We start from the raw sequence: 17,952 nt of genomic DNA on the forward strand, positions 1-17,952 counted from the left end.
TGTATTTAGTCTCCCTATGGGAAAAAGGGGCAACCAGACGTGGACTCCTTGCTCAGTGTGCTTAGAGGAATACTGCTACACCTCACTGACGAGGCCCAATGAAGGCCGAAACAATCGTCTGGGGTTGCTGTGTTCCTTGTTCAGAGAGGAATTGCCTGGTATTTTGGCGCTGGACTGACCATAATAGGCAGGATCAGACTGATATACTACAGGAAAGTTCTACTCTGTGAAAAGCATTACAGGGCTAAAAGAAGTTGCACCCAGGTGGTAAATCGCCATAGAACAGGCTAACAATAGTATTGAGCTGGTTGCTCGTTCCTGTGAGTGCACTTCTCTGTGTGTATATATATATATATATATATATATATAACATCCATATATTAACAAATACATTACTTATTTATGGTATATCTCACATTTATAGGTTGTGTTAAAATGTCTCCGATATATGGCATATTAGCCACCTTTTTATCTTAATCATATTTAAACTCTATTTTTAGCAGGACCCCCATTATCCTCATATCTATAAAGGTCTTTGAGTGAAGTATTATTATTTTTCTTATTCAATGAATCTGTCACGCCGTTGCACTGTCCTTACTGCCGCAGCCCCTGTCCATTGCTATGGCCATTGCCATAGACGCTGCGGTTGCTCCATGCGCCGGCGATGACGTCATCATCTGCTCGCCCCTCTTCTGATGCCGGTTCTGGATTCCTCCTGTGGTGCGAAGACTCCTATGTAAGTGCCTCAGTCCATCTCACCTATGCCGAAGTATAGGTGTTACTGTGTGTGCTCCTGGGTGCTATTGTTATATTGCTGGACTGTTTCCATATCGTTACTGAACTCTGCCTGTCTGACCACTCTGCCTGTTAACCGCTAAACTGCTGGATTGATATACTGTTGCTATACTCTGCTTGTCTGACCACTCGGCCTACTTAACCCCTAAACTGCTGGATTGATCTACTGTTGCTGAACTATGCTTGTCTGACCACTCTGCCTGTTAACACCTAATCTGCTGGATTGATATACTGCTGCTGAACCCTGCTTCTCTGATCATTCTATTGGTTTACCCCTGAACTGTTATACTGTTGGATTTCCCTTTGTTGCTGATTCCTGCCTGTTCCTTCTATTGGTTTACTACTGGTCAAGTTTGGTTTGATAGAGGAATATCCCACAAGCATTACAGAATCTTTGCTCATTTTCTTTTTCAGTACTCTGTAAATCCATTGTCATTTTATAAATAATAGATAACAATGTATTGGTCATAACTATGTATTTTGCATGAAGTGTCTTGTTTAAGAAATGTCTAGCCTCTGGACTAATGTTGGTCTGTATCAGTCAGTAAAGTTTTTTTTTCCAATAAAGATTTGTTTTATATTCTATTAACAGAAATAGGACACAAGAGGGTTCACATGAAATGATCTAACAGTGCTTTAGCTATATACAGCACATTCACAAAAACATGTGCCAACATTAGTAATCTAAATTTCTATGGCACAAAGTGTCTAGGTTATAAATTAAGTGAGCTGTATAATCAATTATGAGATATGAAAGTAATACTATTCACTACTCACAGCACAGTTTTTTATGTTGTCAAAGCTTTTCATCTTTAAGCGTTATAATGTAAAACTAATTGGTGTCTTTGAAAAGAAAAATCAAGATTAGCAAAATCAATTCATCAGGGTTTACAATAAATCAAAGCTTTATTCTGTTATGTAATTTAAAAAAAGTAACAGAAACATGAGGTCATTTTTCACCAAGTTTCTCCTTGTTTCAGTGACATCGGCATGTGAGCAATACAAATTTGGCTGTCACTGTTTAACCCTTTGGCTGCTAAAGTGGGCTGCAACACATTGTATGATAATGCGCTGCAGGCTGTTCTGACAGAGAAGAGAAGGGGTTAACCGGTCTCAAATGTCTCTGAAGAGCTACTATGTAAAAGGCAAATAATTTTAGTAGTGTCACAGGGTTACTATTCAGCTGTTGAGGATCAGAGAATGACATCTGAACATTCGCAAAACAGAAGCTTCTAAACACAAAAGGCCTATATTTATAAATGGAAAAAAAAATATGACAGGCCTGGAATGACAAAAAAATGTAATTAATACTAAAAGCCACAATTACACTACCCCATCAAGGAATTTCTTTTTAATTCAAAATCAAACGACAACAACAACAAAAAAGATAACATTAAACTCACAATGAAATATCCACACAGAGGACAGTAATATTTTACAAGAAATTTGGCTCCATTTTTGTATCTCTCAAAAGATAAATCAAGAAATATTGAGTCAACTTTCAATATCTTCTTTGATGATAGCAGTGCAAAAAGTATGTTAATGTTCTTTGAGTGCATATAATATTAAAATCAATAGTTTAAGGCACAGCAATAGTGAAATATGTCTATTTTTTATATAGATATTCTTGTCCATTGAGGAGAACACAGTTGGCTCCTGCAGCAAGAAACATTTTTTTTACTATAGTTATTACATTGTTGTTTCTTCCCATTCAAGCTCAACGTCACCTAAAAAAAAAGAGAAAGAAACTATTGTAGAATAATAACTACATTTTAAAATAAAAATCCTCATTGAATTGCACTTAAAGGGACATGAAACACATTTTTTTTTCTATTATGATTCAGACAGAGCATGCAATTGTACACAACTTTCTAATTTACTTCTATTATCAAATTTTCTTTGCTCTTTTTGTATCTTTTGTTGAACAGCAGGGACGTAAGCTCAGGAGCGTGCAGATGTCTGGAGCACTATATGGCAGCAGTTTTGTATTTGTAAGACCACTATATAGCATCACTATTTTCTGTCATTGTACCTACCTAGGTATCTCTTGAACAAAGAATACCATGGGAACAAAGCAAATGTGATATTAGAATTGGAAAGAGGAAACTTTAAAAAAAAAAAATGATGCTCTCCCTTAATTACAGAAGGAATTTTTTGGGGTTCATATCCCTTTAAAGATACTGTACAATCAATTTTGATGATTACACTTACATTTGTCAGTAATTAACTGAAATAAAATAAACTGTAAACTATAAAATAAGTCACTGATATAATAAATAGCAACGTTTATTCAAACAATAAAAAAAACAGAATTTATGCTTACCTGATAAATTACTTTCTCCAACGGTGTGTCCGGTCCACGGCGTCATCCTTACTTGTGGGAATATCTCTTCCCCAACAGGAAATGGCAAAGAGTCCCAGCAAAGCTGGCCATATAGTCCCTCCTAGGCTCCGCCCACCCCAGTCATTCGACCGACGGACAGGAGGAAAAAAATAGGAGAAACCATATGGTATCGTGGTGACTGTAGTTAGAGAAAATAATTCATCAGACCTGATTAAAAAACCAGGGCGGGCCGTGGACCGGACACACCGTTGGAGAAAGTAATTTATCAGGTAAGCATAAATTCTGTTTTCTCCAACATTGGTGTGTCGGGTCCACGGCGTCATCCTTACTTGTGGGAACCAATACCAAAGCTTTAGGACACGGATGAAGGGAGGGAGCAAATCAGGTCACCTAAACGGAAGGCACCACGGCTTGCAAAACCTTTCTCCCAAAAATAGCCTCCGAAGAAGCAAAAGTTTCAAATTTGTAAAATTTGGCAAAAGTGTGCAGTGAAGACCAAGTCGCTGCCTTACATATCTGATCAACAGAAGCCTCGTTCTTGAAGGCCCATGTGGAAGCCACAGCCCTAGTGGAGTGAGCTGTGATTCTTTCAGGAGGCTGCCGTCCGGCAGTCTCATAAGCCAATCGGATGATGCTTTTAAGCCAAAAAGAAAGAGAGGTAGAAGTCGCTTTTTGACCTCTCCTTTTACCAGAGTAGACGACAAACAGAGAAGATGTTTGTCTGAAATCTTTTGTAGCTTCTAAATAGAATTTTAGAGCACGGACTACGTCCAAATTGTGTAACAAACGTTACTTCTTTGAAACTGGATTCGGACACAAAGAAGGTACAACTATCTCCTGGTTAATATTTTTGTTAGAAACAACCTTTGGAAGAAAACCAGGCTTAGTACGCAAAACCACCTTATCTGCATGGAACACCAGATAGGGCGGAGAACACTGCAGAGCAGATAACTCTGAAACTCTTCTAGCAGAAGAAATAGCAACCAAAAACAAAACTTTCCAAGATAACAACTTAATATCTATGGAATGTAGAGGTTCAAACGGAACCCCTTGAAGAACTGAAAGAACTAAATTTAAACTCCAGGGAGGAGTCAAAGGTCTGTAAACAGGCTTGATCCTAACCAGAGCCTGAACAAATGCTTGAACATCTGGCATAGCTGCCAGTCGTTTGTGTAGTAAGACAGATAAAGCAGAAATCTGTCCCTTTAGAGAACTCGCAGATAATCCTTTATCCAAACCTTCTTGCAGAAAGGAAAGAATCTTAGGAATTTTAATCTTATTCCAAGGTAATCCCTTGGATTCACACCAGCAGATATATCTTTTCCATATCTTATGGTAAATCTTTCTAGTTACCGGTTTTCTGGCCTGAATCAGAGTATCAATCACAGAATCTGAAAACCCACGCTTTGATAGAATCAAGCGTTCAATCTCCAAGCCGTCAGCTGGAGGGAGACCAGATTTGGATGTTCGAATGGACCCTGAACAAGAAGGTCCTGTCTCAAAGGTAGCTTCCATGGTGGAACCGATGACATATTCACCAGGTCTGCATACCAGGGGCTATCAAGATCACTGAGGCCCTCTCCTGTTTGATCCTGGCTACCAGCCTGGGAATGAGAGGAAACGGTGGAAACACATAAGCTAGGTTGAAGGTCCAAGGCGCTACTAGTGCATCCACTAGAGTCGCCTTGGGATCCCTGGATCTGGACCCGTAGCAAGGAACTTTGAAGTTCTGACGAGACGCCATCAGATCCAAGTCTGGAATGCCCCATAGTTGCGTCAACTGGGCAAAGATCTCCGGGTGGAGTTCCCACTCCCCCGGATGGAATGTCTGACGACTCAAATAATCCGCTTCCCAGTTTTCCACAACTGGAATGTGGATCGCAGATAGGTGGCAGGAGTGATTCTCCGCCCATTGTATTATTTTGGTCACTTCTTTCATCGCCAGGGAACTCCTTGTTCCCCCCTGATGATTGAGATACGCAACAGTCGTCATGTTGTCTGATTGGAATCTTATGAATCTGGCCTTTGCTAGCTGAGGCCAAGCCTTGAGAGCATTGAATATCGCTCTTAGTTCCAGAATGTTTATCGGAAGAAGAGACTCTTCCCGAGACCACAGTCCCTGAGCTTTCAGGGATTCCCAGACCGCGCCCCAGCCCACTAGGCTGGCGTCGGTCGCGACGATGACCCACTCTGGACTGCGGAAGCTCATTCCCTGGGATAGGTGATCCTGGGTTAGCCACCAACTGAGTGAGTCTCTGGTCTTCTGATCTACTTGAATCACTGGAGACAAGTCTGTATAATCCCCATTCCACTGTTTCAGCATGTACAGTTGTAATGGTCTTAGATGAATTCGCGCAAAAGGAACTATGTCCATTGCCGCAACCATCAACCCTACTACTTCCATGCACTGAGCTATGGAAGGACGTAGAACAGAATGAAGAACTTGACAAGCGCTTAGAAGTTTTGACTTTCTGAAATCTGTCAGAAAGATCTTCATTTCTAAGGAATCTATTATTGTTCCCAAGAAGGGAACTCTGGTTGATGGAGACAGAGAACTTTTTTCTATGTTCACCTTCCATCCGTGAGATCTGAGAAAGGCCAGAACGATGTCTGTATGAGCCTTTGATTTTGAAAGGGACAACGCTTGTATTAGAATGTCGTCCAAGTATGGTACTACTGCAATGCCCCTCGGTCTTAGAACCGCTAGAAGGGACCCGAGTACCTTTGTGAAAATCCTTGGAGCAGTGGCTAATCCGAATGGGAGGGCCACAAACTGGTAATGTTTGTCCAGAAAGGCGAACCTTAGGAACTGATGATGTTCTTTGTGGATAGGAATATGTAGGTACGCATCCTTTAGATCCACGGTAGTCATAAATTGACCTTCCTGGATAGTGGGTAGAATCGTTCGAATGGTTTCCATTTTGAACGATGGTACCCTGAGAAATTTGTTTAGGATCTTTAAATCCAGAATTGGTCTGAAGGTTCCCTCTTTTTTGGGAACTACGAACAGATTTGAGTAAAATCCCATTCCTTGTTCCGTCATTGGAATGGGGTGTATCACTCCCATACAGGCCCTCTCCTGTTTGATCCTGGCTACCAGCCTGGGAATGAGAGGAAACGGTGGAAACACATAAGCTAGGTTGAAGGTCCAAGGCGCTACTAGTGCATCCACTAGAGTCGCCTTGGGATCCCTGGATCTGGACCCGTAGCAAGGAACTTTGAAGTTCTGACGAGACGCCATCAGATCCAAGTCTGGAATGCCCCATAGTTGCGTCAACTGGGCAAAGATCTCCGGGTGGAGTTCCCACTCCCCCGGATGGAATGTCTGACGACTCAAATAATCCGCTTCACAGTTTTCCACACCTGGAATGTGGATCGCAGATAGGTGGCAGGAGTGATTCTCCGCCCATTGTATTATTTTGGTCACTTCTTTCATCGCCAGGGAACTCCTTGTTCCCCCCTGATGATTGAGATACGCAACAGTCGTCATGTTGTCTGATTGGAATCTTATGAATCTGGCCTTTGCTAGCTGAGGCCAAGCCTTGAGAGCATTGAATATCGCTCTTAGTTCCAGAATGTTTATCGGAAGAGGAGACTCTTCCCGAGACCACAGTCCCTGAGCTTTCAGGGATTCCCAGACCGCGCCCAAGCCCACTAGGCTGGCGTCGGTCGCGACGATGACCCACTCTGGACTGCGGAAGCTCATTCCCTGGGATAGGTGATCCTGGGTTAGCCACCAACGGAGTGAGTCTCTGGTCTTCTGATCTACTTGAATCACTGGAGACAAGTCTGTATAATCCCCATTCCACTGTTTCAGCATGCACAGTTGTAATGGTCTTAGATGAATTCGCGCAAAAGGAACTATGTCCATTGCCGCAACCATCAACCCTACTACTTCCATGCACTGAGCTATGGAAGGACGTAGAACAGAATGAAGAACTTGACAAGCGCTTAGAAGTTTTGACTTTCTGACATCTGTCAGAAAGATCTTCATTTCTAAGGAATCTATTATTGTTCCCAAGAAGGGAACTCTGGTTGACGGAGACAGATAACTTTTTTCTATGTTCACCTTCCATCCGTGAGATCTGAGAAAGGCCAGAACGATGTCTGTATGAGCCTTTGATTTTTAAAGGGACAACGCTTGTATTAGAATGTCGTCCAAATATGGTACTACTGCAATGCCCCTCGGTCTTAGAACCGCTAGAAGGGACCCGAGTACCTTTGTGAAAATCCTTGGAGCAGTGGCTAATCCGAATGGGAGGGCCACAAACTGGTAATGTTTGTCCAGAAAGGCGAACCTTAGGAACTGATGATGTTCTTTGTGGATAGGAATATGTAGGTACGCATCCTTTAGATCCACGGTAGTCATAAATTCACCTTCCTGGATAGTGGGTAGAATCGTTCGAATGGTTTCCATTTTGAACGATGGTACCCTGAGAAATTTGTTTAGGATCTTTAAATCCAGAATTGGTCTGAAGGTTCCCTCTTTTTTGGGAACTACGAACAGATTTGAGTAAAATCCCATTCCTTGTTCCGTCATTGGAACGGGGTGTATCACTCCCATCTTTAACAGGTCTTCTACACAATGTAAGAACGCCTGTCTCTTTATTTGGTTTGAGGATAAGTGAGACATGTGGAACCTTCCCCTTGGGGGTAGTTCCTTGAATTCCAGAAGATAACCCTGAGAAACTATTTCTAGCGTCCAGGGATCCTGAACATCTCTTGCCCAAGCCTGAGCAAAGAGAGAGAGTCTGCCCCCCACTAGATCCGGTCCCGGATCGGGGGCTACTCCTTCATGCTGTTTTGTTAGCAGCGGCAGGCTTCTTGGCCTGCTTACCCTTGTTCCAGCCTTGCATCGGTTTCCAGGCTGGTTTGGACTGTGAGGTATTACCCTCTTGCTTAGAGGATGCAGAATTAGAGCCCGGTCCGTTCCTGAAATTACGAAAGGAACGAAAATTAGACTTATTCTTGGCCTTGAAAGGCCTATCTTGTGGGAGGGCGTGACCCTTTCCCCCAGTGATGTCTGAGATAATCTCTTTCAATTCTGGTCCAAAGAGAGTTTTACCCTTGAAGGGGATGTTAAGCAATTTTGTCTTGGATGATACATCCGCTGACCAAGACTTTAGCCAAAGCGCTCTGCGCGCCACAATTGCAAACCCTGAATTTTTCGCCGCTAATCTAGCTAATTGCAAAGCAGCATCTAAAATAAAAGAGTTAGCCAACTTAAGTGCGTGAACTCTGTCCATAACCTCCTCATATGGAGTCTCTCTACTGAGCGACTTTTCTAGTTCCTCGAACCAGAACCACGCTGCTGTAGTGACAGGAACAATGCACGAAATGGGTTGTAGAAGGTAACCTTGTTGTACAAAAATCTTTTTAAGCAAACCTTCCAATTTTTTATCCATAGGATCTGTGAAAGCACAACTATCCTCGATAGGAATAGTAGTGCACTTGTTTAGAGTAGAAACTGCCCCCTCGACCTTAGGGACTGTCTGCCATAAGTCCTTACTGGAGTCGACCATAGGAAATAATTTCTTAAATATATGAGGGGGAACAAAAGGTATGCCGGGCTTCTCCCACTCCTTATTCACTATGTCCGCCACCCGCTTGGGTATAGGAAAAGCGTCAGGGTGCACCGGAACCTCTAGGAACTTGTCCATCTTGCATAATTTTTCTGGAATGACCAAGTTGTCACAATCATCCAGAGTAGATAATACCTCCCTAAGCAGTGCGCGGAGATGTTCTAACTTAAATTTAAATGTCACAACATCAGGTTCAGCCTGTTGGGAAATTTTTCCTGAATCTGAAATTTCCCCATCTGACAAAACCTCCCTCATGGCCCCTTCAGATTGGTGTGAGGGTATGACAGAACAATTATCATCAGCGCCCTCCTGCTCTTCAGTGTTTAAAACAGAGCAATCGCGCTTTCTCTGATATGCAGGCATTTTGGATAAAATATTTGCTATGGAGTTATCCATTACATCCGTCAATTGTTGCATGGTAATAAGCATTGGCGCGCTAGAAGTACTAGGGGCCTCCTGCGTGGGCAAAACTGGCGTAGACACAGAAGGAGATGATGTAGAACCATGTCTACTCCCTTCATCTGAGGAATTATCTTGGGCAATTTCATTATCTGTGGCAGTACTGTCCTTACTTTGCTTGGACGCTATGGCACAATTATCATACAATTTTGAAGGGGGAGACACATTGGCTTTCATACATATAGAACATAGCTTATCTGAAGGCACAGACATGTTAAACAGGCTTAAACTTGTCAATAAAGCACAAAAAACGTTTTAAAACAAAACCGTTACTGTCTCATTAAATTTTAAACAGAGCACATTTTATTACTGAATATGTGAAAAAATATGAAGGAATTGTTCAAAATTTACCAAAATTTCACCACAGTGTCTTAAAGCATTAAAAGTATTGCACACAAATTTTCAGAGCTTTAACCCTTAAAATAACGAAACCGGAGCCGGTTACAGATTTAACCCCTATACAGTCCCAGCTACAGCCTTTGCTGTGACTTTACCAAGCCCAGAGGGGAATACGATACCAAATGACGCCTTTTAGGAACTTTTCCAACCACTTTCAGGTCCTCACACATGCATCTGCATGTCTTGCTCTCAAAAACAACTGTGCAGTAATGGCGCGAAAATGAGGCTCAGCCTACAACTGGGAAGGCCCTTCCTGACTGGAAAAGGTGTCTAACATAGTGCCTGACGTTAAAAAACGTTCCCCAAGTTTATAAGTGTGAATTATCAGCATAAACATGTATAAAATGTCCAAATAAAGCAATCGATTTAGCCCATAAAAGTGTCTACCAGTTTTATAGCCCATATTAAGCCCTTTATTCTGTTTGAGACTAAGAAAATGGCTTACCGGTCCCCATGAGGGGAAATGACAGCCTTCCAGCATTACACAGTCTTGTTAGAAATATGGCTAGTCATACCTTAAGCAGAAAAGTCTGCTAACTGTTTCCCCCAACTGAAGTTACTTCATCTCAACAGTCCTATGTGGAAACAGCAATCGATTTTAGTTACTGTCTGCTAAAATCATCTTCCTCTCACAAACAGAATTCTTCATCCTTTTCTGTTTCAGAGTAAATAGTACATACCAGCACTATTTTAAAATAACAAACTCTTGATAGTAGAATAAAAAACTACAACTAAACACCACAAACTCTTAACCATCTCCGTGGAGATGTTGCCTGTGCAACGGCAAAGAGAATGACTGGGGTGGGCGGAGCCTAGAGGGACTATATGGCCAGCTTTGCTGGGACCCTTTGCCATTTCCTGTTGGGGAAGAGATATTCCCACAAGTAAGGATGACGCCGTGGACCGGACACACCAATGTTGGAGAAATCAATATACATTTGTATAAATTAGAGTTTGCTTCCATCTGTTTTTTTCTTTTCTTTATCTAACAAGGACACTTTGTACTGGAGCTAATAATAGTCTATGCGTTTGATTATTATTATTATTATTATACTTTATTAATAAAGCGCCAACAAATTCGCCAGTACTGTCCATGGGTACAAAAGATAAAAGTACAACGGTGATACAACATTTAGAAGAAAGAAGACATTTATCAGAGACATACAGGAGGAATTGAGGGCCCTATTCCCGTTAGAATTTACAACCTAGAAGGGTAGGAGGGTGAGAAACAGGAGGTGAGGACTGCAAGGGTGAGAATGATGTTAGTACAGAGTTAGGTGAGGGTGTTTAAAGGAAGACAAATTAGGGGAAAGTCTGACAGCGTGAGGAAGTGCGTTCCAGTGGGTTGGTGCCACACAAGAGAAGTCTTGCAGAGGTGATGGAAGAGGTAATGATAGAATATGCAAGGAGCAGGTCATTGTTGGACCTTAGTGGGCTGGATTATATTTGTTGATTAGTGAGGACAGGTCGTTGGGAGTGGCGTTGGTAAGGGCTTTATATGTCAGGTTTTTTTAATTTAATTCTGCTGGGAATGGGGAGCCAGTGAAGGGACTCAAAGAGCGGTGTAGCAGAAGCAGAAGGTTTTTCAATTTAGCTCAAGAGCAATGATATTTTACTTGCATTCAATTTTAATGATTACAACATTGCCCAGGGATTGTGAGGAGTGTGCACCCCATGACTGGTAAAAACAATTTTGGCTGATTCAAGGGGTTGAAATGCCGTTAAGACAGAGTCATTTAATTGGAATACTAGTGCCTAATTGTGCTATCCCATGCTCTGTCTCTGTTTTGCTCCAAAGGGTATACATTGTGGGTGCATGAAATAATGTGGGGGTGGGGTTTGAAGATTAGTGGGCTGACAGATGAAGAGTCGCATTTCACAATGGCCTGAGGCACTCTGTCAACACTTATTAAAGGAACATTAAACACTTAAAGATTGCAATATAAAATATTTAGTAAAACAAATTTGCTATATTTATTTTAATTTGTACCCTTTCACTGTAATTTAACTGAGTTAATACTGGGTAATGAGTATGGTCATGTTGAAACCTATGTTTCCCAAATCTAATCTCTTATGCTGAGTCCATTTAAGGACAGAAAGTGTGCAAATGTCTACTATGTGGAGACCATGTGGCATATTACAATGATATACCTGATAAATAAAGGTATTTTAACTTTGGTATATGCCACACAGTAAGGGGGAGATTTACCAAGCAGCGGATGCTGCTATCTCACAGCGTAGTTTTCGGCTCTCTGAAACTGTAATTTAGAAGCAGCGGTTATACGACCTTTTAGGTGGTGGACTGCAATCATCCCGGTCAGATACGATTTAGCGATTCAGGGCGGACATAATTCGCTATAGCAAATCATGTCCGCCCAGGGATTTGATAAATAGACCCCTAAGTGTTTACACACCTCATCTGTCCATAAGTGTCGTCAGCAGAAAAGATTAGATAACCAAAACCTAGGTTTCAACATGTCAGCAGCACCTATTACTTTATAGAACCTAAAGTACTTCACAGAAACTAAAATGTTATACCTATCTCTTCAATATTTAAACAACTGATATCAATTTTAAAATACATCTATGTATTATTCTCAAGCTAATCTTTGATTTGAATACATCATTACATTTAGTACTAATTTATTTTTTAACAGCCCTTTAAGGAAGAGTTTACTTAAAAAGCGTTTTTTTGGGTGATCTCAGGAATATTTCGTTGTGGGAATGAGGTAAAATACACTGTCCCTGATCATTATACTGTAGTTTATATATACATGGCATGATTTTAAAGTGATATGAACTGTTCAGGCTGGAATCTAAGTGAAACTAGTTTGAAATGTCTTTCAATGTTTTTATATTGATGTTCCTTTGATGAGTAAGCTTAATTTCCAGAACCTAATTATCAGCATTCATCAATACAGCTATGGGATTTGTCCATAAGAGAACATATTGCAGCATTGGTGCTGAATAAGTTAATGTTTCCTGATAGTTTTAATATAAAATGAAACTATTTTTATTTTTTCTTTATAATACAAAATTATTAAATTTTTGCAAGTCATATTTAAAACAACACGAAAAACTGATAAAAAAAAACACTAAAAATATTTTTGAATGAAAAATGTGTCCTTAAGTGTAAATATCTTAGATCCATTTTGTAAAACAGGCAGTTCAAAATCTCTACTCTCTTTCCATTTAGCAAAATAGTTTAACTACCCGACCAGGATATAAGCACTGGTTTTAAGTGAGTAGGCAACCATGTCTCTAGGATGAACAGTGAGAAGACTGAAGAGTGCTGTCTGGTACATGCATTTCCTGCTGTAGAACACGTAACATTTCTAGGTTTAAGACAACTTATTTTTCTTGCAAAAACATGCAATGCAGTTTGGCGTCCTAACTAAAAGAACTATCTACCCAGCACCCACTATAAGAGTTAGCTAATGTGAGCAATGACAATGCACCTGTCAGAAATAATGAAACTTGTTGGTACATTCTGGATCTTCTTACCTTCCATGGCATCCAAAGAGTCCATTTTTTGAAGAGCAGAATAATTTACAAAACAGATGGCCGCCTGGTTGCTGCCTTTGCTTGCTAATAGATCCACAACACATTGATGCAAAAAAATATATTGTGCCTGTGGGCAGAAATAAGGAGATAGTAGCACTTTACTACCTAGTAAAACAAAATGATTTTTTAACAGAAAAAAATGGTATAAAAGGGTAAATATGAAGACTATGTAAAATAAAAAACAAGCAGATTGTTGCAGTTATATAAACATATTTATGAATTTTATTCTGAATATTTATATTTTATAGCTGCAATCTTAACCATATAATGCTTAAAATCCACTTTTTAAACTCCTTTGGGGGGAAAGAGAAAATATTACATTTTTAATGAGCAAATAAACATTACTAAATTATTTATTGATTTCATATTATTATTTTTCTTTATTAATAAAGCATCTGCATATTCTGCAGAGATTTTGTCACTTCTGACTATTAGAGTATTGTTATGTAAAATGTGCTCAGTTCATAAACTAATAATGGCAAAGAAAAAGGAAAATACAGACGTATATACTGTATATTATCTGGAAACAGTGTTATAATTAATTATTAAAATCATTTATTCCAAGTACTGTATTGCTGGATGTTCTGTACTCCTAATAAAACAAATTAAGTAAGCGTTTGGCAAAAATATAAGAAACTGAATGTTCACTGTTCATTCACTTACCAGATTTTGCACCATACACATTCTTTCACTTCTTAGCTCTGCTACAAGACCATAAATGTCCACAAAATCATGATGATTGATGTGTTGGACTAAATGATCCAGTGCAATAAATACTCCTGTCCTTCCAACTCCAGCACTAAAAAAAAAAGTCAAAATAATTCATTACAGTTTCTAAAATTAAATGTGCACCTATTTTTCTTTTTTTTTAATACCAGAAGTCAAATTGGAAGACACATGATTTTATTTTGTTTTTGATTTTCTTATTTAAAGATTTCTTTTGTTGCAGATGAATTATTTTCACATTTTAAAGAAATTAAAAATACACATAAAACATTCTGGTTTTGTAAACTAAAAGGGCTAGATTACTAGTTATTGTAATCACTTTTCATCGATATGATTGCTAGTATTAAATGGGTCACCTTTTAGTGGGGTTATTTAAGCTTAAAGGGACAGTCTAGGCCAAAATAAACTTTCATGATTCAGATAGGGCATGTAATTTTAAACAATTTTCCAATTTACTTTTATCACCAATTTTGCTTTGTTCTGTTGGTATTCTTAGTTGAAAGCTTAACCTAGGAAGGTTCATATGCTAATTTCTTAGACCTTGAAGGCCATCTCTTTTCAGAATGCATTTTAACAGTTTTTCACCACTAGAGGGTGTTAGTTCATGTATTTCATACAGATAACACTGTGCTCGTGCACGTGAAGTTATCTGGGAGCAGGCACTGATTGGCTAAACTGCAAGTCTGTCAAAATAACTGAAATAAAGGGGCAGTTTGCAGAGGCTTAGATACAAGATAATCACAGAGGTTAAAAGTATATTAATATAACTGTGTTGGTTATGCAAAACTGGGGAATGGGTAATAAAGGGATTATCTATCTTTTACAAAAATAAAAAATCTGGTGTAGACTGTCCCTTTAACTGGAGCTTTTTGTAAGTATTTTAGATTTGTATAGGTTGAACTTGATGGACTTCGGTCTTTTTTCAACCTTATCTACTATGTTACTATATTACTTAATGCAAAGAATAACTCACAACCTGGTATTAGAGTTGGATGGTAATTTATTTTTAACCAAAGCGTCTAAATGCAGCAGAAACTTTTTAGTGTGCCCTATATTTTTAATGGATAGTGCAGAATTATGTAACATTATTTTTTAAGTTTACTGTCCCTTTAATACAGGTAGAAAATCCTTTATCCAAACTTCTTGGGACTTCTGGATATTTGCATCTTTATAATGGGACAGTTTGGAGAGGTAAATACACCCCAGATAAAGCCAGGGAAGGATAGGATAGGTAACCCTTTCTCAAAAAGGTCCCCCTAAGGTAAGCCTTTGTAGCCTTAGCCGGGCAGTGTCTAATGCCAAGTAGCTAGTATGTATTATATAAAAGAAAAAGAAGCATTATGTGAAACACTTTTGTGAGAAGTGGTTACTAACAATAGTGCGGTTTGGAAAAGGAGTTATATACAGTAAAAATTAACCTTTATTATATATTGTTAAAAATAATAGGCATCATCTCCCTATATATGGGCACTGCCTCCATATATACTTAGCTTAGATTTAATTGTTGGCCTTAATTGGCATAGTAAAGAGCTTAATTGGCTTAGTAAAGAGCTGTGTTATTGGACTAATGTACGGATATACTGTTCGCCACACAAGCTGAGCCTGTGGCTACTTTACACACATACGGCTAGATTACGAGTTCGGCGTTAGCCTTAAAAAGCAGCATTAAGGGGTCCTAACGCTGCTTTTTAATGCCCGCTGGTATTACAAGTTTGGCAGGTACAGGTGTACCGCTCACTTTTTTCCCCGACTTTTCCATACCGCAAATCCCCTTACGTCAATTGCGTATCCTATCTTTTTAATGGGATTTGCCTAACGCCGGTATTACAAGTCTTGGAAGAAGTGAGCGGTACAGCCTCTACCTCCAAGACTCCTACCGCATATAAAAGTCAGTAGTTAAAAGTTTTATGGGCTAACGCCGGAACATAAAGCTCTTAACTACAGTGCTACAAAGTACACTAACACCCATAAACTACCTATGAACCCCTAAACCGAGGCCCCCCCACATCACAAACACTAAAATAAAATATTTTAACCCCTAATCTGCCGACCGGACATCGCCGCCACCTACATTATACCTATGAACCCCTAATCTGCTGCCCCTAACATCGCCGACACCTACATTATATTTATTAACCCCTAATCTGCCCCCCCAACGTCGCCGCCACCTACCTACACTTATTAACCCCTTATCTGCCGATCGGACATCGCCGCCACTATAACAAATGTATTAACCCCTAAACCGCCGCACTCCCGCCTAGCAAACACTATAATAAATTTTAATAACCCCTAATCTGCCGTCCCCAACATCGCCGCTACTATATTAAATGTATTAACCCCTAAACCTAAGTCTAACCCTAACCCTAACACCCCCCTAACTTAAATCTATTTTTAATAAATCTAAATAAAATTACTATAATTAAATAAATTATTCCTATTTAAAACTAAATACTTACCTATAAAATAAACCATAAGATAGCTACTATATAACTAATAGTTACATAGTAGCTATTTTAGGTTTTTATATTTATTTTACAGGCAACTTTGTATTTATTTTAACTAGGTACAATAGTTATTAAATAGTTATTACATATTTAATAACTTACTAGTTAAAATAAAGACAATTTTACCAGTAAAATAAATCCTAACCTAAGTTACAAATATACCTAACACTACACTATCAATAAATTAATTAAATAAATTAACTACAATTATCTAAAATACAATTAAATAAACTAAACTAAATTACAAAAAATAAAAAAATATTACAAGAAATTTTATCTAATTACACCTAATCTAATCCCCCTAATAAAATAAAAAAGCCCCCCAAAATAATAAAATCCCCTATCCTAAACTAAATTACAAATAGCCCTTAAAAGGGCTTTTTGCGGGGCATTGCCCCAAAGTAATCAGCTCTTTTACCTGTAAAAAATAGAAATACAATACCCCCCCAACATTACAACCCACCACCCACACACCCCTACTCTAAAACCCACCCGATCCCCCCTTAAAAAAACACTACCCCATTGAAGACGGCATCTTCTATCTTCATCCTTCCGGAGCAGAGCTATCTTCTATCCAGCCGAAGCGGAGCCATCCTCTTCAATCGAAGTCCTAACGAAGAATGAAGGTTCCTTTAAATGACATCATCCAAGATGGCGTCCCTAAAATTCTGATTGGCTGATAAGATTCTATCAGCCAATCGGAATTAAGGTAGGAAAAATGTGATTGGTTGATTTAATCAGCCAATCGGATTGAAGTTTAATCCGATTGGCTGATTGGATCAGCCAATAGAATGTGAGGTCAATTCTATTGGCTGATCCAATCAGCAAACTGGATTGAACTTCAATCCAATTGGCTGATTAAATCAACCAATCTGATTTTTCCTACCTTAATTCCGATTGGCTGATAGAATCCTATCAGCCAATCGGAATTCAAGGGACGCCATCTTGGATGACGTCATTTATAGGAACCTTCATTCTTCGTTAGGACTACGATTGAAGAGGATGGCTCCGCGTCGGCTGGATAGAAGATGGCTCCGCTCCACTCTAGAAGGATGAAGATAGAATATGCCGCCTGGATGAAGATGTCTGACGGTCCGGATGTCCTCTTCTGCCCCATCGGTGCCCGGCTGGGTGAACACGGCTCAAGGTAGGGTGATCTTCAATGGGGTAGTGTTAGGTTTTTAAGGGGGGATCGGGTGGGTTTTAGAGTAGGGGTGTGTGGGTGGTGGGTTGTAATGTTGGGGGGGTATTGTATTTCTTTTTTTTACAGGTAAAAGAGCTGATTACTTTGGGGCAATGCCCCACAAAAAGCCCTTTTAAGGGCTGGTAAAAGAGCTGATTACTTTGGGTCAATGCCCTGCAAAAAGCCCTTTTAAGGGCTATTTGTAATTTAGTTTAGGATAGGGAATTTTATTATTTTGGGGGGCTTTTTTATTTTATTAGGGGGATTAGATTAGGTGTAATTAGATTAAACTTCTTGTAATTTTTTTTTTTTTTTTGTAATTTAGTCTTTGTTTTTTTTGTAATATAGTTTAGTTTATTTAATTGTATTTTATTTTAGATAATTGTAGTTAATTTA

The 17,952-nt window shown here is 39.3% G+C and overlaps 1 protein-coding gene across 1 annotated transcript in view; it reads right to left on the reverse strand.

The window, feature by feature from the left end:
• Positions 1-1,676: 1,676 nt before the first annotated feature.
• PTPRQ (protein tyrosine phosphatase receptor type Q) overlaps positions 1,677-17,952 on the reverse strand; it is a 538,955-nt gene continuing 522,679 nt past the window's right edge. The window contains 3 exon segments of the mRNA XM_053719240.1: positions 1,677-2,522; positions 13,084-13,210; positions 13,807-13,942. Of these exon segments, the coding sequence (XP_053575215.1) occupies positions 2,485-2,522; positions 13,084-13,210; positions 13,807-13,942 (301 nt within the window). The 3' untranslated portion in view covers positions 1,677-2,484.

The sequence above is a fragment of the Bombina bombina genome, chromosome 6, assembly GCF_027579735.1.
Source record: "Bombina bombina isolate aBomBom1 chromosome 6, aBomBom1.pri, whole genome shotgun sequence".
In the NCBI taxonomy this organism is placed as follows: Eukaryota; Metazoa; Chordata; class Amphibia; order Anura; family Bombinatoridae; genus Bombina; species Bombina bombina.